The sequence below is a fragment of the Crocodylus siamensis genome, chromosome 5 (genome assembly GCF_052110815.1).
Source record: "Crocodylus siamensis isolate JL-2025a chromosome 5, ASM5211081v1, whole genome shotgun sequence".
Taxonomy (NCBI): Eukaryota; Metazoa; Chordata; order Crocodylia; family Crocodylidae; genus Crocodylus; species Crocodylus siamensis.
In genome coordinates, this window is record NC_143399.1 from 8837621 (window position 1) to 8864151 (window position 26531).

Genomic DNA, 26531 nt, shown 5'->3' on the forward strand with positions numbered 1-26531 from the left:
TAATCAGGACTCGTAGTAGAGATGATCTCTTTTATGAGACCACCAAGATTTTTTGCAAAAAAAAATGTGTCTTGCATTGCACATACAGATGCACCTATCATACAGGTCTATAATACATAAATAGAGCATGCATCTTTTTATTGAAAGTATGCAAATCACTTTTCTTCTTCACTTTATCCTGCGCGCTGCAAGCCTCCCGGTCGTCCAAGCTGAATGCACCCGCAGCAGGGGACAGGGGACTTGCCCAGCGCGGAGCATGCTGGGGCTTGTAGTCTCCCGCGCCCACCAACCCGCTGTGGGCAGGGCGGCGGGCTCACTTTGGCGTTCGGTGTTATGTAAATACATGGCGGCCGCGTCCAATGGAAGCGGAGAGGGCGGGGCCTTGCGTCACGTGGTGCGAGGCCTCCTTTCTCTGGACCGTTCGCCTCTCTGTGGTCGCCATCTTGTTCTCGCCGCGTGCTGGTGCGGAGTGGAGCGCAGCGGAGCTGAGTGGACGGTGAGACCGCGCCGCCGCCGCTGCCTCCTCCCCCCTCCCCTTCCGCAGGGCCGCGTCGTGCCGGGCGACAGTGCGAGTGCGACCTTGCTCTGCCCCTTCTCTCCCCCGCCTGCTGCGGCCCGGCCGCGCCCCCTTCCGTGGCCTCTTCGTCCCTGAGCAGGCCGGACCCTGCTCCGCGGGCTTTGGGGAGGGGGATGTGTGTGTCCGGGCCCTGCGTTCGGGGCGCAGCCGAGAGCCTCTTGGGGCTGGGGTTTGGTGCGTCCCCTCCCCCCTGGGCCTGGGGTGAGAGAAGGGGCCTCATCCTGCTGCCCCCCACCCTTCCCTCCTGCCCCTGTGGGGGGGTGACCCCGCCGTGGGGCACAGCTACACTGGAGGGAGCCCTCCCCCTTCCCCCAACTTCTCCATTGCAGGGAGCACTCTCCTCTCTTTTGTCCCGTGTGAAAGTTGCCAGGCGTTGAAACCCCGACACGTTGCTGGCACAGACCAGTGAAAGGACTCCCAAAATGACTGAGCGCATGGGAAAGTGCGGGAGGCTTTTCCCACCCTGTTGGAGTGGGGTTTTTGGTCACGGTTAAGTCCGACATTGGGCTCTCCTTGCTCCAGGGCTGGTGGGCGACCAGGCGTCTTCCGCAATTGCCTCATCTCCCTTTTTCTGTAATTGAGCGCAGTCGCTTTAGGGCGATCTGTTTGGAAACGCGTGCTGTTTTATAAAGTGGACTGAGAAGCCAGTCTGGGGGTCTGTGCTGTCAGTTAGCTTGGGTGGGTGAGGGGAGAAGCAGCAGATTGGTATGAGGGCGAGTGAAGACTCGATTTGGGATGAAATGTTGAATTTCCTGGTTTCTGTCAGTTTAGAGCAGAGTTGTAGGCTTGTTGTAGGTGACTCCTTTTTCTGTGGGCTGTATCAGTTCAATGGTGTGGCTCAAAATGTTGCCTCAAGTTCTTATCAGGTGTTTTTGTTGCTTGTGAAACATAATTTATTTAAAAAAACAAACAACTTGGCTGTATTCATTCAGGATGGTTCTGGATGCCTTTGAAATAAGTTATCGCTTCATGAGCAGGGGATTGTTTGTGTGTCAACTTTTTAATCTTAACATTGTGATAATAGAGCTGGTCTCCTTATTCCTCAGATACACCACCATGAATCAAGAAAAGTTAGCCAAGCTTCAAGCTCAGGTCCGAATAGGAGGAAAGGTAAGATGAAAACAATGTTAGGTTCATAGAAAGCCACTTAACATATCTCATTCTGGGGTCTTGCCTATACACAGAGATATTCGTGACAGTTATTTCTAACCCTGGTGTCCTAAATCAAGTGTGAATTAATTCAGGCAGGTGCTGCAGCTTGTGTTACAGAAGAGGTCAGACTGGGTCAGTGATTCTCATAGTTTTTGAACTAATGGGCTGCTCCCCATTAAGACCCACTATGTGCCTTAATAAAAAGGAGGACCTGATACAGATCGCTTATTGTGGTATTATAGATCCCCATTTGGGAGCCACCAGACTGGATGATCAGTCTGACTAGATGATCTTTCTTGGCCTTATGGTCTGCGAATCTCTTCTTGAATAACCCCATGCACAGGCACTCATCTATTGCAATTTAATTTAGGCAGTTCCTGAATCTGAATTAATTTCTGTGCATAGGTAAGTCCTTGCTGTATATTTTGGGGACCTAAAATAATGTTGTTACAATTCTAATTGTAGCACTTTGGCTGCTGGAAAGTAACTTTTTCAGAGTGGACCCAACTGACTGGATTGCTCCAATGCATAGATGCATGGGTCTGAAGACTTACTCTTTTCCTGGGTCTGGTCTCCCCTACAAAATTTTACCGGCATAGCTATATCACACCCACTAGCTTATTTGACTGTTCTGGTAAACCCCTGGGGTGAACATAGCTATACCAACAGAAAAGGGCTTTTGTTGGTTTGGCCTGCTTCATTCAGATGATGGTGTAGCTATGCTGGCACAGCTACAATGGCTGAGGCTCTGTAAAATAGAAAAGCCCTAAATGTAGCACTTTAAATCCTGAACACAGAAGCACTTCACTGTGTGGGAATTTGCAGCATATAAGCATTACAAAATAGGAAGGATGTTTTGCTCCTTGTAATGGTGCCTTACAATTTAACTGACTTGAAGGTTTTTTCTTGAGTTGTTCAAGTTTGAATGTGTGCTTTTTCAATGGAAATAATGAACTTTTTTTTCCACTTTCTTTCATTTCCTCGTAGTAAAAAATATAAGCAAACTTCTTTTTCGCTTTCTTTCATTTCCTCTTAGTATAAAACACCAAGTAGTAAATACAGCAAATGTAGCAAAAGGAAAAATCAAATGGATCAGTATCTCCAGTTAATTTATTATGCTTTTTAAAAAATTCTTGAAGGTAAAGAAGCAGCCTTCTATATGGGGTGGGGAAATGTATAAACTGGATGAGCTTCCTGACATTGGAGCTTCTAACTACTGTAGGCAGATGGAGCATAGCTGAGCGATGTGATTCTAAATTTCTAGTGCAATGTGTGTTGGGTGAGACTTGCTCAATTTCTTGTTGTTTGCTTTAAATCTCACAAAACTCGGCAGGGTTGTCAGTCCAAGATTTCTGGGATGTCCTGATAACATGGGTGTAATACTCAGCAGTTTCTTTTGTGGAATTGAGTTAGTTGAAATGATAGGTGCATGTGACTACAACTGTCAGACCTTCAGAGTACCTGACTAATGTTTCTTGCATTGTCTAATTTTTTTTTTTAGGGTACGGCCCGCAGAAAGAAGAAGGTGGTGCACAGAACAGCAACAGCTGATGACAAAAAACTTCAGAGTTCACTCAAGAAATTGGCCGTAAATAATATTGCTGGCATCGAAGAGGTACAGTGATTTAACAGATTATTTGACTGGCTTAAACTATTCGCTAGAAAAACTTTAAAACTTTGGCAAGGTCCCTGCACACTCATAGTGAGATGCTAAGAAATATTGGGCCATGTTTGATCTCTGAGCTTGGTATTGGTAAATTCTGCTGACATAGGAGAGTTTCTCCTGAAGGAGCCTTTCTGTCCTTGTTTCTTTAAATTGTTGGTGGTAGAAGCCAACAGGTTGCCTAACTTGCATATACTTGAGAAACGGCTGCAAAAGAAAATCTCTTGGGACTTTTTAATAATGATTTGTCTGAACTTGATTAGTGAAACTTTTTGTGGATGTTCCATTAAAATGACTTGTTAGAACTAACAGGGTGTGTGATACTCTTCAAAATATAAAGGAAGACATTGTAATCTATGAGGTTAACCCAGTACAAATCTTTCTGTACTGCAGGGTTGGCTGCTGTCCACTTATGTGGAAACTCAAAGAACTGTAACATTTGAACAAGGCTGATACCTTTTTTAGCACTTGCAAAGACACTAAGTAGGCAGTGTCCTTACTCAAGTTAAAATCCCGGCAAGACAGTGATGGAATTGTTGCAGTTCTATTGAGTGATCTTTCGTTTTAAATACAAATCTTTCACTTTAGAAATGGCTCTGGGACACTTCTGTTTGACTTTCCTTACAAAATTGACCTGATCTGTTGTGTACACTTGGAGAGCTCTGAGATAATGTGTTAGGGGGCAGAGGGGTTTCTGTTCTGCCTAAACTAAATGTTACTGCATTACATTTAGCTGAAGAAATGTAATGGTTAAGTTGAATGTGTAAGTGTGTGGAGGAATCTGAATTTACCCTAATCCTTCTATTTAATCATGATCAGCATGCTTGCTCTGTGTAGTACAGGACACAAAGAAAAACACAGTCCTAGTTCCTCCTCCTCCTCTAGAGACTCAGTCTTAAGGTATAGACAAAACTTGACAGATACACTTTCTTCAGTTACCCGGAATGGTTCGTATCTGGACACTGCTGGCTCCTGCCATGTGGTCTAGTTAATTGCTGCACATGCGTAAAACCAAGTTGACTTCAGTAGCATGTTTGATAAAAGGCTTTGAGAACTGAGAACGCTTTGCCCCGAGGCTCTGCCCTGCAGTGTGCTGTGCTTGTGCAGGTCCCTGCACCCTCATAGCTTCAGTAGACTTTGCAGATATACTGGTTCACCTGCGTCCATCAAATTGCAGTACTGCAGCCAAGGCTTGCAAACCTGTATCATGTAGACTAAAGGGATTTATTATTATTATTATTATTATTATTATTATTTTTGACTAGTGGTAGTTAGCTTAAGCCCTGGACCATGACGATTTATATATAGTTGTTCTCTTTAGCAGGTTAATTTTTAATTAAAAATACAGTTGCGTCTATGCGAAAACGTAAAAATACTTGGCAAACCATTGCTTATTTGCATATTTGATCAAATACTACTATCATAAAAACAAAAAAGCAATGCTGACTTGTGGCTTTTGTTGTATTGAAAAGACAAATTAAAGTGTTTTGAGGAAAATATATGAAATGTACTAAATATTCTATATTTAAACAGGTGAATATGATAAAAGATGATGGAACAGTTATTCATTTCAACAACCCCAAGGTCCAGGCTTCCCTTTCTGCGAACACTTTTGCAATTACTGGTCATGCAGAAGCTAAACCGATCACAGAAATGCTTCCAGGCATCTTAAGCCAGCTTGGTGCTGACAGCTTAACAAGTCTCAGGAAGTTAGCGGAACAGTTCCCAAGACCAGGTAGGGGTTCTTTTTTGCAAAGTTTTATTAAAGGTTTTGTTTTGTTTTGGTTTGGTTTTTTTGGGGTTTTTTTGTTTTGGTTTTTTTGGTTTTTTTTGGTTTTTAAATTAAACTTAATGCTCTTGGAAAAGTGTTGAGGTAAACTTTTCATAAATGCCTATGTGACTTGGGAACCCAAGTCTCATTTTCAGAAGACGTAAAGACTGACAGTCATGTAGAGCTTTTTGAATTTTTGGGGGGTTTTTTTACACTTGGCTTAATACTTTAAGTAACTTAAACCTAATACTTCACTCAAACTATTTACAGGATAAACTGTTCTTCTTATATTATACTATGTCCTTGCACAATGTAGTTTTCTGATAATTATACTTAATTTTGTAAATAGTGTAGAGTCCAAAACTAAGTATCAGTTCAGTAGACTTAACAATTTACTAACCTACTTGTGGGCCACTTAAATTTGTTCAGTCAACATTGCAGTTCTTGTTGTGTTTACAGATTTTTGTTAGACTTCTTAAAATTCCAAAATCATTTGCTTTTTGTTCAATTCCCAAATTGCAAAATATAGCACTCTTGGACTCTACCTTGCTGTTCACTTAGTATTGTAACTTTGGGACAGTGGTATAATTCTGTTTCGAGCTTCTGTTGTCTAGTGGCCACAAAATGTGATTAAAACTGATTTTTATCTTTAGATAAAGTTGGGCACATTAAAGACAATATTGCCAAAAATATAAACTAGTGGATCTCAACTAGGGTGCTGCCAGGACCCTTTCAGAGGTGCTGTGTTGTGGGTGTTGCAGCCAGGTAGAACTAACCTGTGTGCCTCCTGTGGAGCCAGATTGGTGGCCAGGTCCTTTAGGGTCAGGTTTAACTGTCTGTGAAAAGTACATGAAGTCAGACTGGGAAGGGCTGCAGCATGGGTGGGTGCTCCTGCTTACTTTAGGTTTCTCAGATAACTCCACTATAGACAAGAGCACTGCTGCAGACTGTGCCATCCTTCTCTACAGGAGGTACATAGGACATTATGGCAGCAGTGGTGTATCCCAGTTGAGAACCATTGAGATAATCTGAGGCAGTGCAACAGTGGTTCTCAACTGGAACAATGGTCAATGCAGAAGAGATACAGAGTGGTGCCCTAAATCTAAAAAGGTTGAGAATCATTGATTTAAACAGTACTTTGCAATATTGAGTGTAGAGTGTCGTAGCTTGATGTGGGTTGTGTTCTATTTCAGGAATATGGAATTAAATCTAAATACCTAGAATGAGACCAGCTTTTTTATATAATAAACTGACACTTCACTTAATGAAATTTTTTTTAAATGTTGCAATAGAAATTCTGTAGACCAAAATAAAAAGTTAGTTGCAACTATAAAGAGCAAATTAAATTTAGGGAATAACTATTAAAAGTTGGGCTGGAAGGGACCTCCATGTATCATCTATAACAGTGATTCTTAATCATTTTAGACTGCAGGCCCCCCCCCCCCATAACCTCTCTGAATTCAGTGCTCCCCCCAATTTAAAGACAACAACATTTAAATAATTTTTTAAATTATGGAAAAATGATAGTGATTCTTTTTGCAGATAACTCATCCTGACCTGTTGTGGTCTTTCTGTTTCTGACACTACAGATTCCTATTTGAAATTTCTGGGTTTGTCATATAAATCGTGTAGGTGTATGTAACCATGTGCTAATATTGTGCAGCACCCCATGGCACCCTTAAAATGATCTTCCAACAGGCCTGTTGAGCATCATTTATTAGGAAAAACCCCTTCCTCAAAGCAGATAAAGATCACTAAATGTAGAAATCTGATCTTGAACCTTGCAAAGCACAAGTTTTTGAATGAGTTTTTCCTGTGTGTTAGCAAAGATATTTTTTCATAAAAGATGAACTAAACAATTGATACGTTTTTTTTTTTTAAGAAGCTACAGAGATTATTAGAGACAAGTTTATAAGACTCTTATATGAAATTTTGTTTTCAGTACTTAAAAATACATAAAATGTAGTTGCAATTTCAATTTTGCCTGGAGATACAAGCCAGGGCTTTTTAAGAAGAAGTTCATAGTTTCATAGTAGCTAGAGTCGGAAGGGACCTAGGTAGATCATCTAGTCCGACCCCCTGCCTTGGCAGGAAAGAGCACCGGGGTCAGATGACCCCAGCAAGGTGCTCATCTAACTTCCTTTTAAAAATCCCCAGGCTAGGAGCCTGCACCACTTCCCCTGGAAGCCGGTTCCAGGCCCTAGCCGCCCTGACTGTGAAGTAGCGCCTCCTAATATCTAATCTAAACTTACCCTCCGCCAGCTTGTGACCGTTATTCCTGGTCACTCCTGGCAGCGCACGGGGGAACAGGGACTCCCCCAATACCTGCTGATCCCCCCTGACCAGTTTGTAGCAGGCCACAAGGTCCCCCCTTAGCCTTTTCTTGTGGAGGCTAAACAGGTTCAGGTCCCGTAGCCTCTCCTCATAAGGCCTGCCCTGCTGACCCCTGATCATACGAGTGGCCCTCCTCTGAACTCTTTCCATATCGTCCACGTCCCTCTTGAAGTGTGGCGCCCAGAACTGGACGCAGTACTCCAGCTGCGGCCTGACCAGTGCCGCATAGAGGTTTGAAGTATTCTGTGTTTGTATAAAATACCCCTACCCACTCTACACATGCACATGCGCTCATTCATAACGGGAGCCCTCAAGCTGCAATTCAGAGCAACAAAGCATTTTAGACTTTCCCTCGTCTAATTCAGTGTTGAGGTTGCATTAACTTTGTTTGTTCATATCAGGTATCAAAATTTTGTAACTTTATAAAAAGTTTGGAGCTGTGATATGTTGGTAACATGGTGCAGAAGCTTAGTTGTAACTGAATGTGTAGTATTAATTGTGTATGTAGCAGTATCACAGGTGGAATACTGGGAGGATGTGAGAGTAGAAACTGCTTGGGTAATACATCTGATGTCTGAGAAGTTGGTCAATTTTGAACTTTTTGTATTACCATATTTACTTGAATACAAGAGAAAGGGGTTTTTTTGCGTGTGTTTTTTTGGGGGGGTTTTCCATCCCCAAATCAGCATGGAGGAAAAGGACACCTCACTAAATACACTGTTTATCATTAAACTGCTGCCAAAAGCAGCATGTGCTCAGTAATGGAAAATAACTAGGAAGTTGATTAAATGTAGTCAACACCGAGCATGACTGTATTACATGTGGCCCATATTGTGCAGACATGCAGATAGGAACCTACCACAAGGATAGGTTAGTGCAGCCCATCTGAACATGACAAGCACATCCAGTATAAGATGAGAGCAAGATAAGAACCCAGTATAAGACAAGAACACCCAGTTCTAGTCATGAGTAGGGGGCTAATTAGCACATGGTTCCTTTGTGGGGGTGTCTGGAGTACACACATGCTGAGCTGAAAAGCTGTTGACTGCTGGGGCCCACCCCAATGAACCGTTTGGTAAATCAGGAGCCTTTTGGTTTTAGGCTAATATGTATAATTTACATACGAGTAGATGCCAAAATGCTGCTTACAAATGTGTATGGCGTTACCTGTGCTAAAAGTTGCAGCAGTTTCAAGAAAGGTAAATTGCATCCATTCTGGATGAGGTGTGTATGGGTACTGTGTGCAATTTACTAAAGCTGTGTTTATTTTAGGGTCAGTGTATTTAAATTTGCTCCTCACTTCCATGTGCTCAGGGAGATTGGGGTCTGCCAATAAGGAGGAAGGGGACTGTAGGGAGAAGTTGAGGGGGGAAGCAAAGTGCAAGGGGGCCTTGTGACACCCCCTAAATCTATTTTTATTGTAGCAGTGAGAGGGGGACAAATTCAAGGTTAACCTCTAATAATTAGATTCTATACCTGGAAAATTGTAACATTTATAAATTTCCATACATAGAGTCTAATTTTGGGAGGGTAGTCTTATATTTGAGTAAATATGGTAGTTGCCAACTTAGATATAAACTTAAGGTCAGGTGTAAATGAAGTGTTACTTTTCCTGTATTGTATGTTAATGTTTTGAGCCTGAAAAACCATGGCTGAACATAGTCAGCTGGTTAATTCTATATCGTATGCAGTGCTGTTATGTGCTATGTAAAGGGTTGTCCCATTATTTTATAACTTGGAGTATGAGTGTTTATCATTTGAGTCATTTCATGCTCCCTTTGCTGAAACCATGCATCTTTACTGAAACACCCCTGTGAACAGGGAGATTAGTTTCAAACTTTTGTTTTTAGTTTTTACTGTTTAACATGTTGAACAATCTGTGAAGCAAGCAGAAAAATGTGGCTATGAAATGGAACTTCTTACAGTACCTAATATTTGTTCTGTGGTATCTGTTGAGCCACCCTCGGTAGAACCCAGGTACTTTAGGAAAGTAACTCTGTGTGTATTATAAGAACCCAGAATTTATTTGAAGGCAGAAAAATAGTTATTTATTGGTAGCAGTAGCTCCTTGTTGACCTACTGAGGTCCCTTTTGCTCCTAACATCTATGAATCTATAAGAGAGGAAAAAATAATTAGGAAAAAATCCAATTCTTTTGGAACTTAAAAATGGAATAATAGGTCAGTTTTAATACACAAGTTGTTGACTCCAGCCCGCATTCAGCAGACTTAAGTAGAGGTGCACTGATACATCGGCCCAGTATCAGATTGGTACAGATGCAAAGAAAATTATCTGCACAGATCCAGGAGCTGCCAGATGAGTAGGCAAGTGCTGGATGAGCTGCCATATGAGCGGCTCCTGGGTGAACGGCATCCAGCAGCGGGAGCTGCTTATATCCCTCTTGCTCTGCTCCGGCTGGGGAGCACTTGCCCCTGCCCCACCCCTTCAGGGCCTTGATCTGTGTTGTTCCTCCCCACATGCCCCTTTTCTTCCCTCCCCCTCCCCTTCTACCACACCAGACTTACCAGCTGCACGCAGCTCTCCCAGCTGCTGGACTAGTATCAGAAATTGGGTTGGTATTGGCCAAGATGCCTCCTTAAAAATGGCCTATCAGTATATTGGCCCCAAAATCTCTATTGGTACACCCCTATTATTAAGATACTGCCAATTTCATGGGAATAACAGGAAAACTGGAGGGGGGGAGCTCAATTATGTAGTGTCTACACTTTGGTAGTTTTGCCAGTTATGCTGTGTGGTAAAAGCACCAGTTCTTAGAAATGACAAGCATCTTACACCGTTGAATGGAAACACTGGCTCTTGCATCCTAGTTTTTCAAATTACCCACTTCTTTTAACTGTAGCAGTGTTGTATAGATTTACATCAGATTGTGCACTGAGGCTTTCCTGGTTGTATAGTTCCTCTGTGTTAACTCCTAAGCATTTCTCTTGGTGTGTGTATATATGTATATGTGTTATATATGTATGTGTATGTTTGCCAGAAAATGTACACTTCCTATTTAACCTGTAAATAATAGCTTTGAGGGTGGTTGTGTAGGACTGTTGTGTTTGTAGAACTATCTACATATTAGTTCATATGCTCAGTACAAGGCTTTCTTTTACAGTGTTGGATAGCAAAGCACCAAAATCTGAAGACATTGATGAAGAAGATGATGATGTCCCAGGTAAGCTTACTGACCCACTTTTTTCTTCATTTTTAAATTATATACTATTTCAGTAGATATTTCCATTTGACTCTTGGTACAGCAATACCCTTCATCTAGAGAAACATCTTGGTCTAATGAAATAAAGGTGAAACAGAGAAAAGAAAAGCCTGAATTTCATCTGATGTGTGGCCTTGAGCAAATCCATATCTACTCTGCCTTATTATCTGTAACTAGGCATAAATACTTAAGTAGCAATTGAGAGGATTGGCTGAATAACATTTGCACAGTGGTTTCTTGATGCAGCAGGAGAGAAGAATATTTAGAAGTGATCATGTGTACTTTTCAGCTCTGATTTGTTTAAATGAATACTTGTTTCTGTAATAGAGGAAAACAAGTTTCTCCCTACTACCAATACTACCAAGTTTGGACCTTTATTGGAAGAGAAAAAGTAGGATTTTTTTTGGGTGGGGGGGATGGACCTGATGCCATTTATTCATAGCATTGTTCCAGTCCCATAACTGAGGGAGGTGAGTGGGATACAAGCTCCATGCTCTGACTTGAGGGGAGCACCAGATTTGTCCCTTGACGAGTCTCTGCTTTGCAGGTATAGCCTTCTGCTTTCGGCCCATAGAAGCTGAGCAACCCTGTGTCCTGTAGTGTATGGTGGCATGGGGGGACTGGTGTGCCCTGTTTCCACCCAAGGATTTTGGTCCCTTGCAGAAATTCTTGTGGGGAGCCACCGTTTTGCTTCTCCCTCTGTTTCCTTTCCCACCCACCCACGCACACACGGCACAGTTGTCTGGCTTCTCTGGTTAGGAAGCATGGAGCTGCACCTCCGTAGCAAAGACTTGCAGGGTGGTTGCATTCAGGTACACCTGCTGCAGCTGATGTGCAATGCACTGGCTGTATGGCTGTAGCAGCCTGTTCCTGTACTACTGTGGCTGCAGCAACTACTGCCTGAGTGCAGAGAGAGCTGGGGCAGCTGAGGATCCCCTTCCCTTCCTCCCCCCTGCTCCAGTGGTCACCGCTCTGCCCAGGGCATGGCAGGAGCTTGCTATGCCTCTGCATTGTTCATTTGAGATAATTGTCATACCTGGTTAATATATGGTTAATTTTCAACATATGGTTAGTGATTCTTTTGTATGCATCCAAGCGTTCTGTAACAGTGTAGATAGGAGACCTGAGTTCTTTCTGTGGCTCTTCATTTACTTGCTTTTACCATGAGTAAGTTGCATAGGCCTATTCAAAGGTTTCCACTTGTATTGAGTACACCTCTTTCATTGAGACCACTAGAAGACCATTTTTTTTTAATTGCTGTTTTAAGTACTCGTTACCTGAAACCCAGCTGAAGTCAGAAAGATCCTGGGCATCTTCTATGGAGCAGCAACTTAGTAGAGATTCAACAAATTTAGTTCTTCACTTTCCTGCATGTCTCATTCTGGCATCACTTCTGTAAACCCTTTTGAAATCTGCAGGTGGAAAAAGCTGTGTACATACAAAGTAGAATTAATAACTGTTTGGGCTCTTATATTGGATAGTTTCTTTAAAATATAAAGACAGTGTTACTGGAAAATAACTGTATTTAATATTTTCATCTCTTTCAGATCTCGTAGAAAACTTTGATGAAGCATCAAAGAATGAAGCTAATTAAATCATTAATAGTTCTGGAAGCTGGCATGGACTAGATTTAAGAAATCAGCTATGTGGTTCCAAAGTTTTAAAGAAACAGAGAACATCATCTGTTAATAGTTCAGTAATATAAATATTTTGTATTTTAATGATGCTGTTTGTTCAGCATTTTCTGTCAGTTGATTTTTGCATTTTGCACTTACTCCCAGGATCTCTTCTTTTGGTCAAAAAAAAAATGTCAGTGCAGTTTGAGGAGTGTGTGCATGTGTGTGTATGTATGTGTGTGGGTGTACATATAGTAGAGAACAAATTGGAGAACAGTTCTATTTAACTTTTTCCCTTCTCCCTCAGAAGTAGAAATAAAATGGATCTTCAGCCTTGTTTTTTTTTTTTTTTTCCTCCAACTAGTGCACGGAAAAATAGTGAAAGTCTTATTTGTCCATGTTTCATGAACTGAAGGCATTTTTGCCGTTAAACTTTGGGTTAATTTGCTGTTAACTATTGTATTTGCAAATATGTTTATTTTCCATGTTGAAAATGTATCCATGCTATTTGTTATCAACCATATATTGATACCAAGTGATACCAAAGGCAGGATATTTATAAGCCTGTTTGGTATGCTAACATTTTTTTAAATTGATCCTAAAAAAGTGTGCTTTCTTTCTTAAAGTTCTTGTCTCAACCTCTTGCCCCCCATCCCTTTTCTTCCCCTTTTTAACCTTAGCCAAGTCCATCAGCCTTCATGTGAAGTCTGTTTTATATGGTTGACCTTCATTGAACCCCTTTTGAATCGATAGTGGTGTGTTCTCCTCTTGATCATTTGGGTATATATCCTCAGAATGTTTCTTGCACACATGAGAAGATAAGCTCTTGCCATCCAGAAGAGCTATGTCCATCGGTTCCTGAACTGGAAGGTCTAGTTGGTAATAGTGTGATGCATCCATTTGCACAGTAACATACTTTTGCTTAGCAGGCTTTTGAGACTTTGTTCCAGTGTCGTGACTGCAGCTCCTAACAACTGTTGTTCTCCAGGGCACTAGAAATTAAGAATGGTTATGAATTAGTTCAATGCGAGAGGAAGGGGTCATTGTCATGTTGCCTTGGCGTCCTGCTGGGCAGTTTGTGCAATGCCACTAATTCTGAAGGGATTTTTTACCTTTGCCTATAACCTACCTCTATCTAGGTTTAGTGCCATGGTTGTAGTAGCATATTAAAAACAACAAACCTTCTTCAGGGATACACAGGACATGGAGGTACCATTGGTGCAGTGTAGTATTTTCTGAACCTTCCTTCAAAATGCTAAATGTGAATCCCTTTTCCAGAGGCTCTTCAAGGTTCTTGATGTAATGTGCATTATAGTGTAGTTGAACATCATTGCAACCTGTATCAAGGGCAGCTGTAGCTTATGAAAGCCATCTTTCTCTAAATATATCATTTAACTATGGCTTAATTGAGACATATCAGCTTTTTTATGTAGGTTCATACACTAGATAACTAAAGTTCAAGGTTATCAGTACATGAGCATTCTAGTGACATCATCATAAACCATGAAAGCAGAGCTGTAGTGGTTTGTCATCTAGATTTGATTTATTTTATAGACTTGTTCACTTTTCCTGTTTATATTTTATATAATACATGGATCTTACTACAAAATAAAAAAACAGTACAAAAGAGGAAATGTTCCCTCTTCTGTGTCGTCTCCTCCCAACAGGACCGAGTGAGGAGCAATATGTAGATGCAGCAGCTGTTTTAAATAGCATCGTGTACATGTAAATAATGTAGAAGACCTGAAGGATCTGGCAAGACTGGTCAGTCTCAGCAGGATTCCCAGTGTGCCAGGTTCCCCACCCTTTGCCCTTTTCTCTGTGGTACTGCATAGGATTATACTCGGTCTTGTGGCTGCTTCACCTCCCATAGGTGAAGTTTCTCTTTTGTAATGAAAATCATTATTCTCATTTTCACTTTCATCTCTGCACAGACATGCAAGCTGAGCAGACTGCCATTCAGAGGGCAACTGCCCAATGAGCAAATGAAAAAGGCCAGAAAACAAAACTTGCATCAATCTCTACAGCTTGGTGGAGCACCTCTGCTAGTGCAGGGGTTGTCAACCAGGGGTACACTTACCTCTGGGGTACTTGGGATGGCCCCAGGGGGTATGCGTGGCGGTGCAGGGAAGCGGCATGTGGTGGTGAATGGCAGCAGTTGCTGCTGTGTGCAAGCTCCCTGCCACCACCATCCACCATTGTGCTGCTCCTGCTCACCGCTTCCCCACCCCGTGCCGCTGTCATTCACCGCTGTGCTGCCATCGTGTGTTGCTGGCTTCGTGTCTGGCCGGCCGCCTTCAGCACCTTTCCCCCCATCTGGAAGGGGGTACACTCTAGCAGGGGTACCCACCAGAAGGGGAACACTTCTTTAAAAAAAAAATAAAAAAAATGAAAACTCCTACACTACACTGAACTGGCATGAATGAAGAGCATTGAAAAGTTGTGACTGCACTGACTTTATTTACAAATAAGTGGAATTTTTTCCCCCTACTAATCATTTATTACTAATCCACACATAAAATAGCACATTGATTTCTGAACTAGGAAGCATGGTGGTAATTTGTGTGTGGGAGGTTACAGTAAGTGTCTGGGATATCAAGTGATTCGGTAAGTTTGTAGTCAGACTTACTGATTTGTGCAAAAGATACTTTTTCATTCTAGCTATTGGTCATAGCTACTTGTAATCTTCATTGCTTACTTATGTTTGGAAGCCAGCAAAGAAACTAAATATATTGGTTATGTAGTCATGTTATCTCTATCTTTCACTGTATCCAAAAACAGTTGACCACGTTTGATTTGCTGCTGAAATACTACAGCTTACGGAAATCCATTAAACTGATTTTAACTGAAAATAACTCACCAAGACTCTTGTGGAAAATAGCTATTTTTTTTGTTAGGAAATAACTGGAGCAATCTTTGACCATGCAGGTGAACAGGAAATTACTGAGCACCCCATGTTGAGATGCATGTACTGCAGTAAAGGTATGCTGAGTATTCTTGATTCTTTTGTTTCAAACCATAGGATCAATTGTATCCTAGCTGGAGCCCTCAAAATTTCCCACTTTTCTTATGTGCATCACACTTCAGTGATCACTTCCAAAGGATGATAATACCAGTCTCCTAAGAGGCATCACCTCCCAAAGCCTAATTTCTCTCTTTTTCAGTTAAGTCAACTACTGTCTAAGTAGCACCTGCTAACTCAGGTTTTACAGGCCTGTATTCAGGTATGAACTACATGATTTTGATTCAGTTCCTGACAGAGTTCTGTATTCTCTGGTTATAGATCTTATAGTACTGGATGACAGTGTACTTGTTTATGGGGAACACAACTGTGTAAAGAGATCCTGGTCTGAAAGAAAGGTAGTCCTTGAATTTCAACTCTACTTAAGGTTTCCTGGGGCAAAAAGGGAAGTGCTGGGTTGATATGTTCATGATGATCTGTAATGCTCAGTAGATGACTTGCCATGCTTCAAATCAAATGAACCGTCCTTAAGGTATAATGGTTCCATCTTTTACAGTGATGGGACTACTGTACCAAGGTCCATAGGATGTAGTTTGGCCAGCTACAGATGGAAATGAGCAGTTTTCATTGCTGTGGCAGCTTCCATGTAAAGTAGAACTGAAGGTCTAAATAGATTCTAAGAATACAAACTGATGCGTCTGTGATCAAGAGTCTGATCAGATGCTCTTTACCTTCGGGTATATTAAGGAAGAGGTACGCTTTTTCCCCTGCTCACCAGCATTACTTCCATTTTGCTTAGGTACAATTTTATCCAGCTGAAGTCGGCCAGGTGTTCAGCATGCTGAAGCATCGTAAACATTCATTTTTGATGCTTTCTAACTCATCCTCCTATTGGAAAAGTAAAGATGCCTTCATTATTTGGGGCTTTAATTCCTAGGTCACGACATCATGAAATGTCAATGCACATAGATACCTAGTAAAATCTGTAACAAAGGAAACTTGGCCACAAATATAAAAGAAAAAAGACAAATGGCATTTATTCTAAAGGAGCAGTTTTGAGAAATATACTGTAGTGTGTTTTTACCATATGTAACTTAGATGTGTAATTATGATCTCTTTACATTTTAATGTAAAATGTCTTGGCTTTTCTGGGATCCATATTTTAGATACCGTTTACTGAGCCTGTATTAAGTTTTGTTGCAAGTATGCCTTTTGGGGGGTGGGGGGAATGATACAAATGATACGGGTTTTATTGTTCTCCCACATATTAAAAGAGGTCTGACTATGTTAACTGTATTTTTAAAGTACTGCTATACTTTTGGCATGTTGTCCTCTTGCCTTGAAAGGGGTAAGCAATAATTGGATTCACTCTAATAATTTTAACTGCATTTTATTCCTAAAATGTTAATAATGATTGAATTTTTCATGTTTAAAGTTCTGATTTAAATCCATCAAAAAGAGCTATTCTGATTTGTAGCTGGATAGGACAGAAGCTGAACTGTACTGTATAGGCTGGCGAGGCAATCTTGTCAAAACCTATATATAATTGGAGAATGGGAGCAAGACCCTAATAAATTAAGGTGTTTTTTTTTTTTTTGAACATCACAGTCATCTTTGAAACAATAGTAAAATCAGAATGAGCATAGAGAAGACCGAAGGCATGGCCTGTCCAAATAAAAAAAAGTAAATGATGAGTTATTAAAGAATATTTGACACAGAATAAAATATTGTCAGACCAGGTTACGTAACCTTTGTGGTACTAGGCGAAGTAATCTCATTTTAGATCTTAAAGAGTTGCTAGAATACTTGTTTGCTGCCTTGAGAAGGTAAAGCACTGACAACAGATTAAATATATATGTATATTATGAGATGGTTTAGAAACTATACTAAGAAGTTAGAACAGAAATACAAACTGGAAATATGTATTCTTTTTTTCCCCCCATAAAGAGCATGGAGGATGGTCAAAATGTAATCATTTGAAGAACTCTGAACATTGAAAGACCTAATAACAGCAGTTTTGTAAAGCTATTAATTCTCTCACCTAGCCTATCAGAAAGTCATGTTTTTCTTGATTTTTACAGGTGAGTGAATGGGTGTAGAGAGGTTGACTTGCGGAAAGCAAGGCAAGACAAGAAATCAGTGACAGCTGTAATCTGAATGGGCTGACCATTTTGCATAGTGCGCTGTGTGGATAACTGATCTTGGATCCACTGTACAGAAAGCAAAGGCAAGTTACAGCAGCAATGAGAAGAAATTAACTTGGTGTTACTATTTTGCTCATGGCTCTTTTTCTACAGTAGGTAGCAGGAGAGAGCAATTAAGATGAATCTATAGCTAAGCGTGTAGGGTATAGGCACAGCTGGTGAGTTGGGACTGGTGGGGTGGTAGAGTGTCCCACTGGAGTGGCAGGGACACTTTGCAGCTGGCTGGGAGTGGAGGGGAGGGGTGGTTTGCAGCTGACCCAGTGCTCTGACTGGTAGCGGGGAGGCTGCAAACCACCCCACTCTGCCCTGCTGCCGGCCAGCTGCAAATCCCTCCACCGCCCCACCAGTCTGAATTCATCAGTTGCTCCTGGTAGGGTACAGACAGACTAATGTTGAAGAAAGTCTTGATCATTTAGTAGTCACTCCAAAAAATAAGAGGATGAAATATCAAGGGAAAGTGGGAAATGTTTGAAACAGGATTTTTATATCCTAGTGAGTATATGTGAAATAAATGTATCTCCTTTGAATTTTCTATAGTACTTACCTTCTGTGTATATTTTGCTTTGTTTGATATTGAATGCCATGGTAATGTCTTGAGGACTGGATAAGTAAAACATTGGAATTTGATTGGCTGCACTACCAAAAACGCTTTGAAATACAGTACTGGTTTGCTGTCACCGAATTTATATGGAAAGGAGTGCACAGACTTGACAGCAGTGGCTTTGGAGTTTATTTTTCTGTCTGGATTTTCATGGCTAATCTACTCTGTTCAGCTCATTTTGTACAAAATAAGTCATAGAGCTTCCACCACAGGTATTACAAAACAATTTTGTGATATGATCTTGAGCTTGGCTTTTTAGACCCCAAAATCCTGGCAAATATATGCTTTTTATCACTTGGTATAAAAGGGCTTTTACTCCTGTTACTTCATGTTATGCTTCACCACGTAAGTGGAAACTGGAGCAGACTCCTGGTTCTAGAATGGTGAGTAAATCTACCAGTGTTTTTCAGTAGGGTGTGCCTTGGAAGTTGATATCTTAGCAGTGGTAATGGACTATTTTTGATGTAACACGTCCATGGAGTTGGCTACATCAGAGGTAAATTAAGCCCAGTCTAACTTATAAAGCAGCTTTATCACTGGAGAAGGTTGCTCTTGAGTGTTGAGTTAAATTTCAGACAGATGGCCCACAGGCTCCATCCAACTTGGGGAGCCATGTAATTTGGCCCATGGGTCACTGAACTGACCCAGTGCACCAGTCCCCATCCTGCATGTGCTGCATACAGCCCAGGAAGCATGCAACCCAGCTTCAGACCCCTTGTGCTGCATGCAGTGCTAGCTCCAGCCTACGTGCCATGTGGTAGGCTGGTATCCAGGTGTACAGCAAGCCCCAGGACTGATGTGTGCTGCATGGAGTGGACTGGCCAGGTGCCCTACACATTGCACGGGCTGTGAGCTGTGGGCAGCACAGGGGGTTGGTCTGGGGTGCTGCATGCAGCCTGTGCTGTGGACTCTGCTGCTTGTAGCACCAGGTTCAGCCCTGCACACCATATGCAGCACTGGCTGGGTCTGAGGCTTGCTATGCATGCAGCCCCCAGGGCCAGCATGGGGTGTGCTCTGTCTGGCATGTGGAGTGGCTCCAGCACTGCATGGCACATGGGATCTGGGGTGTGGGCTGCTTATGGCATCCCAGACCTGCAGTGCTGGGTCCAGGGTGCACCCTGTGCCAGCCCAGGGAGCTGGTGCATACTGCAGTGTGTGGACTTGACATGGCACCATGGGCACTGCACAGGGGTTTGGTTTGGTCTGGCCCAGCCCAGCCCAGCCATGCTCACCTGGCCCATGAGCTAGATGAGTTTGACATTTCTGTGTCAGATTATGCAACATTGGGAAATAACCCAGGTGCTCTATTACTTTGCAGGGGCTGAGCAGGCATCCCTGTCCAGAAGTAGTTGAGTCACTGGATCTTCTGGCCCTTTCAGCTGATCCCCTTGTTATTGTTGATGATGCTGGCCTCGTCTTGGTGTAGCAAAATAGACAGATGAAGTGTATGAAGACAGTCTCTGAGAATGAAGATTATACTCATTAAACAATCCTTCCTCTGTGACTAAGTAAATTCAGTGATGCAGAAGAGGTGCACATCCTGACAACTGGAATGGGCAAGGGCAATTTCTAGACAGAGTTTTGAAGCAAAGACTTCTTTGAACTTGCATAAACAAGTGCAGCTGTTCTTTCCCTTCAAGTAACGTGTTTCCACCTCAACTGCCAGTTTGCGCAGGCAGAAGAGCCTGGTAGATTGAAGAAATGGGAGGACAGACAGTACTGCCCATCAAGCTGGATAGTCAGTGACTGAAGAGAATAATTCTGAAAGAGGTCTTTGCTAGTAGTTTTGGGAGGGATTATGGGCCAGTGGCTAAAGCAGGAGTACTAGGATCAGGACTCCAGGGTTACTAACTCTGGTTGTAAACATTTCACTGTACATTTAGAGGAAAGTTGTGGAACTTCTCTGTCCTTTAGTTTGCATCTCTGCAGCAGGGGTAATACTTGGCCTACCTTGCATGGGTGCATCATGTAGCTCAAGTTAATAAAATCCTTTGTGAAAGATATGCGGTTCTGCATGACTGCTGTGCATGGTGGATCTGAATCCAGTATTGCGTAAGGTTTATGGTAGATATCAGTGCCATATGGTTCGCTAAATGTATCCATCTTCCTTATTCTTTCACTGAAGAACAAATCTTTAATTTTCTTTTAGATGTGATTCTGTCTGGCAACATGATAGCTATCGCTTTCTCACATGGGATAGAAAATTTCCACCTGAACTTTGTTTACAGAGAGAGTTAGTTTATTCTCCTGAAATCACTGCATCGTGAGAGTAAAAAGTTGTCTTCCTTGTTTTCTTTTGCAAGGACTGCAATGCAATGGAGAGGATGTCACATGGACAGCCCTCTTTTTCTCTCACAGTCCTTGCATCAATTGCATAGAAAAGAGAGAGTATATTTTTTTAGCTTCGCTTTAGTGCAAGTGAGCAGTTGGAGGAAAAGGGGAAGAGTCAGTGCTGTCTCACCAGCTCACTCCAGACCACCGTCAAGCATGGCATGCGTTAGTCTAAGGACATTTGAACTCTTAACAGAAATCTTCTGTCAAGCTGGAAACTTCAAGATGGTATCAACTGTTGGCAGACATAGGTAAGCGAGAGGATTGTTCTTGATCACTACATCTTTTCACTACAAATCTCTCCGACTAGGATGTTTGAACCTCTGAATTGTGCAGTTTAGTGTGAAGGGCCTCTCCCCTCGTATGGAGCAGTGTCTACATCGGTGGACTATAAACCCCTGGTGATTGGTTGGTTTTAACTTGTGTTAAATAAGTTTGATGATCTCCATTTAACAGGGAAGTGTTTTCATGCAATCAGCATCCCTTGTGGAAGCCTGAGCAGAGGGACCAAAAAGCAGCCGAGCCTTGAACATTTAACTGTCCTCTGACCTCCACTGCTGGTAATGCCCTCTATATTTGGTGCACGCTGTCTGGGCAAGATGGCACGTGGAATCTGTTGTACCTGATCTGGGCAAAAAAAAAAAAAAAAATGCTGGTGAAAAGGTATCAAGATTGGCAGCTCTCCAATAGCAGGTACTTTTTAACTATCCAATCAGGAAGAAAAAAATTGTTTGGTTTTGTTTTTTTTTTCTTTTAAATTGCATCAGATATATTAAGCTGCCTTTTCTATTGTTTTGTAGTTGGCTTTTAACAAGTATTTCTTTAAACAGTCATCTGAACATGTGAAAGGTTGAATGCTAAGTAAAAGCAGTTTTGTGAGATGAAGGTGTTTCCCTGCAGTATGGATCAGAAAGGAATGTGTACAGCATAATCTTGGCATAGGATTACCTTTGCTCCTGTCTGACCCAGAGGTTACACACCTTCACAAGCACATAACACTCTGTTGATTGGTTTGCCTTTGAAGTGCACATTATTCAGGCCAGTTTTAAGAGTTGCAGTATGAAAAGTCATATGTTAGGCTATTAAACTTTTAGTCTGTATTCAAGGCTGGTATTCCTTGAGCAACACAGTCCCAGAATAAATAGTATAATGATGTTGCATAGATAATCATAGCTTTTTTTTTAAAAAAAAAAAAGACCTTTGAATTTGATTTAAGAAAATGCTGGTTTTTTTTTTTAAATAGTCTCAAAATTGTATGCAATTTCTTTTCTGCTTCAAGAAAAATATTGCACAACTAAATATCTGTTGTTATTATATATTCTACTCCGACTAATTAGTTACTACTTATTCAAAAGACAAAGCATTAGTAGACTTTTTCTGAACAAATTCTTTCTAGAGAGAACAATTAAGATTTTTTTAACTCATTTTTGTGAGTAAAAATATGTGCTTTTCTGTGCATCTTGTACAACTTGCTTCCTATAACTCATCCAGAGACCTGAAGAATTTGAAAAGATCCATTTATTAGTTATTTAACTTGTCAAGAGCAGTATTTGAGAATTTCAGCTGCTTGAAAAATGGGATCTATTATAAATAACTAGCAACAAATTACCACCTGGATAGGGGAAATGAGGTTTGAAGTTCAAGTGTATGACATCAAAAAGGCCTTTGACCTGGTCTCCCATGGTGTCCTCATGGTAAAATTAGGAAAACGTGGTTTCTACTACTTTATGGTCTGGTAGCTAGGTAACTGGCTCCGTGGTAAGACCCAGTATTGATAGACAGAACTGAGTTGTCATAGCAGAAGGTGACCGGTGGCATTCCTCAGGGTTCATTTCTTGTACCAGTGCTTTTCAACATGTTTATCAACAATTTGGATTTGGGTGTTAAAAGTGAAATGGAAAAACTTGCTGATGATGTCAAGCTATGGGGGTCACACTCAAAGACAGGCTGGTGATACAGGCCGACCTGGACAGGTTTGCAAGGTAGGCAGACCTCAACCTGATGTTGTTTAATATGGAGAAGTGTAATGTTCTCTGTCTAGGGAGAAATAATCCACAATGGCTACGCTTGCCATCGCCATAACTGTACGAGATCTGGGTGTCACTCATGAGAGACAGTAAAATGAACATGAGCCACCAATGCTATGCCATAGCTGGCAGAGCAAATCAAACACTGGCATGCGTCTACTGAGGCATCTTGACCAAGGCTAAGGATGTTATCCTCCAGCTCTACTTGGCCTTGGTGAGACTGCAGCTGGAGTACTGCGTCCAGTTCTGGGTGCTGCACTTTAGGAAGGATGTGGAGAAGCTTGAGAGAGTCTAAAGGAGGGCTGCGTGCATTATTAGAGGCCTAGAGACCAGGTCATGAGGAGAAGCTGGAAGACTTGGGTCTGTTCAGCCTGGAGAAGAGAAGACTTGAAGGACTTGGTGGCAGCCTATAAGAATACCAGGGGCATACATCAGGACCTGGGGAAGCATCTATTCACCAAGGCCTCCAAGGGGAGAACAAGAAAAAATGTCCCCAAACAGATTGAAGATTGCTTCAGGCTAGACATAAGGAAGAACTTTACAAGTCAAGTGTCGAGGGTTTGGAACAGGCTCCCCCCAGAGATGGTACAGTTATCCACCCTGGTGATCTTCAAAAAAGTGTCTTGATGCCCATCTTGCTGGGGTCATCTGATCCCAGCAGTCTTTCCTGCCCAAATGCAGGGAGGCTGGACCCAATGATCTGTAAGGTCGCTTCCAGCCCCTAACAGTTATGAAACTATATTTACATTTCTCCTTTTGTGTTAGTTGTTTTCAGGCAGTCTGCCTTTCTTGCTTATTTTGCAAGAATTTTTTGTGTTTTGTATAATTTGTAAATGCAATGAATTCTGTTGTCTTCCTTTATACTTCCTGTCCTTTGAGTTGCTGGAGGCAGTCCTATGTTGGCTGTATGTAGTTAGTAACAGACCATACGAGCCTTTTTCATCCCTAAAATTGTAGTAGTTTACTTAATTTTTCATCCTTCCTCTGCTCCTTAGTCAAATGACTGTAGGAGCCAATCGTATGCTATATTCTTGCTTCTCCACTGGGCTTGGTCCTGTATTTGGGCATGAAGCATCTAGGTTCTTTTCTGCATCAGTCTGATTTCCTCATCTAGCCATTTGGTTTGCTGCTCTCCACCAGGCTGAAGAGCGATGTGTTTGTCAGGTCATCCTTCAACTAGCAGATGTGCCCAACAGCTGGATCCTCCTCATCATCACTACCTTCACAACTGGCTCTTTCATACCAATTCACAGTTTCTTATGTGGGCCTGTTAGTTGACCATAAACAGCCATCTGTAACCTTCAGAGCCCCTCTACACGTTACAGTTTTTGTGCAATTAACTGTGAGACCAGCTCTGTATGCAAAGTACCTATCATGCTATTGAAAGCTCCAGATAGCTACAAAGCTAGACCTTGAAAATGAGAACAAACTTTGCAGCTGGTTGCTATCCAGCTTTAAGTTGCACATGTAGCAAGGAATACATTGCTTGATGGCATAGGGAGTGCACACGGGTGGCACGTGCACACCCTGAGATCGGCTGTGCACCCCGTGGAAGCTCCAGCCACAAAACCAGAAGTGCGTTTCCGATTTCACCGTTGGTTCAGCAATTGGCCCTTCGGGGACCCCCCATCCCCTGGGCAGTGAGCTGGTGTCGTCGTCCGGCCCCCCCACCAGATTTGGGAGGCACTAGTTGCCCATGCATGATGGCCATCTGCTGGTTCTCTGGCATCCCAGGGGGGGTGTTGTTGCATATCCAATGTAAACTTCTCTGAGAGAGAACAAGGAAGAAACCAGCCCCAGCATAGTTCTGAGGCCTAGGTTCATTCCCTGTACCCAGCAGGTGAAATACCCCATCCCACCATGTGTGTACAGAGCAGGCCATGAGGGACACCCCCACCAGGCTGGAGCTGAGTCCAGGGTCTCCCAGGCAGCAGCAAGCTAGGAGTTGGGGGTGGGGGATGGATTCCCCTGTGCTTGCCGCTGCTCAGGAGACTTGGGCTCTGTTCCAGTGAAGGGAAGTGTGGGGGGGTTCTCCCTGTGAGACCAGGCTGTGCTGTGGCCCGTGGCTCTCCCTGTCTGCACATAGGAGGGATTCTTCCCCATCCCCCCACAGCTTGCTGCTGTCTAGGAGACTTGGGCTCTGCTCCAGCCACATGTTCAAGTGGGAGGATGTGGGGGGAGGATTTCCCTCTTCTGTTCATCTTGCTTCCTGGGGTTGGGAGTCCTGGAGATAACTCCTCAGTAGGGTCATCTGATTCTTTCAGGGGTGCTTCTGTCAGGTGAGAACTCGAGCTGGTCAACAGCAGTGGTGCAAGCTGCTACTCCTTTTTTCCCCTCCTCTTGACAGCCTCCTCTATGCCCTTGTAGCCGTGCATGTGGTGCCATGCCTTCATCCCGCAAGAAAAGGTATGCCACAATTGGAATAACATCTGAAGCTGCCCTTAGTTTTGAGAGCTAGAAGTCTTTGTGGGTTGGCCTACTTAAAGGTCCATGTCTCCACCGCGTAGAGCAGGATCAAGAACATGCACATCTTGAAGAGCCTGGTGTTTGTATAACTTCCCTTTTCCATCTCAACTTGAAGTTGCCCAGAACCACATGCCCCTTGTCTCTCTTGTGATCTGCTTAGAGCAATGACTGTCCAGTGTGATGCAGCTTCCTAAATTGACAGAGCTGTCCACATTGGTACCTTGATGCCACCTGCTTCTGTATCTGCGCTGTTCTCTCCCTTCCTCCCGCAGAAGACCATCTGCACCTCTACATTTAGGCAGCTGGAATTGTTTTCTGGTCCTATGGAGTCCCTTGGTTTGGCTGTACAAGTCCTTATTTTCCACGTTCAGCAGATACACAACAAATGTAGCTGGCAATGTTTATCTCCTTGCTGTGCCTCTTCACCTCATTGTGATTCTACCCACTAGTCTTTTAAGGTAGAGCTGAAACACACTGGGAGTGATGAGGTTGCCTTGCCTACTGCTGATCATCATCTTGAACCAGTCAGTTCACTGTTGGTGAGGACAGCTGACATTGGAAAAGTTTTTCAGTGGAGCAAACAGCTCTTTGCACCCACTGTATGACCTCTGAACAGCCCAAGGCCCCTTGTGCCCTACTGGGCACATGTACACAAGACGCTGACTGTGCAGTATCCAACAAGTACTGCACAGTAGCACATCACAGCATGGACAGTGCTAATATACTACTTGGGAGTATTAATAGGCTACTGCACAGTAACATTATCTAAGACGTTTGCTGGTGCTACTGCGCAGTAACTCCAGTTACTGCACATTTATTTATTACTTGCTAATACAACTACTAAATAAATGTGCAGTAATGACTGCACAGTAGCATTTTGTATAGCTATGCCCACTGAATCTGAATGCCTTTTTGAAACCAGTGAAGGAGCGGAGCGGAAGACTGTTCTGTTGCCCTTTCTAGTTGTCTGCTATTGGCATAGACACAGGGGCTCTGTCTCCTTATCTTTGCAGAAACCAGCTTGCTCCTCCAATAACCTTTTCAGTCTGCAGCATGCACCTTCTCAAAAAAACCATGCAGAGAATTTTGCTCAGTTGGGTGATCAGCAAGATCACTCAGTAGTTTGCACAGCTCTGCAGGTTTTCTTTCTTGTGTACAATTACTGGGATCAACTTCCCCCTTTCCCATGTTTTAGGAATATTTTCTTCTTACCGGATGTCATCAAATGGTATGATACAACTGTCTGATAGATGATCACGTCCTTCCCTGACTCCCTTCTCAACCTCCTGCAGCAAGATGTCAACCTCATCATTCTTCCTCAGGTTGGAGTATGGTTTCCAGGTTTGTAAGCATCTGAAAGTATTCAACTTGCCTCTTCATGGGGTCATTTTTCTGAGAGTAGTAAACCATCCTTGTTCTTGTGGTGCAGTCTCTACTGGGTACTTCTTCATGATCATCGTGGTTATTTTGAATGCCTTTTGTGACTTGGACTGTCCCAGGAGCTTTTCAGTGCTCCCACACTCTTGTTTGAGTCAGTTCTGTTGTCCATCTTAGCTGACCTATTGACTTTTCTTGAGAGCTCCTGACATATTTCATCTATAGTAGGTG

The 26531-nt window shown here is 42.5% G+C and overlaps 1 protein-coding gene across 1 annotated transcript; it reads left to right on the plus strand.

The window, feature by feature from the left end:
- The first annotated feature begins 389 nt into the window (after nucleotides 1–389).
- On the plus strand, nucleotides 390–15187 carry BTF3L4 (basic transcription factor 3 like 4). The gene is made up of 6 exons (XM_090048578.1): nucleotides 390–496; nucleotides 1624–1687; nucleotides 3231–3344; nucleotides 4926–5127; nucleotides 10618–10677; nucleotides 12264–15187. Exons 2-6 carry the CDS (start codon nucleotides 1634–1636, stop codon nucleotides 12308–12310), a joined length of 477 nt encoding a protein of 158 aa, XP_089904704.1. The 5' UTR covers nucleotides 390–496; nucleotides 1624–1633; the 3' UTR covers nucleotides 12311–15187.
- The last annotated feature ends 11344 nt before the right edge of the window (nucleotides 15188–26531 follow it).

Coding starts and splice junctions, on each gene's coding strand:
- BTF3L4 (XM_090048578.1), top strand. CDS start 1,634: ATGAATCAAGAAAAGTTAGCCAAGCTTCAAGCTCAGGTCCGAATAGGA. Junction 1,688..3,230: donor AGGTCCGAATAGGAGGAAAG/GTAAGATGAAAA, acceptor TTTTTTTTTTAG/GGTACGGCCCGCAGAAAGAA. Junction 5,128..10,617: donor GGAACAGTTCCCAAGACCAG/GTAGGGGTTCTT, acceptor TTTCTTTTACAG/TGTTGGATAGCAAAGCACCA.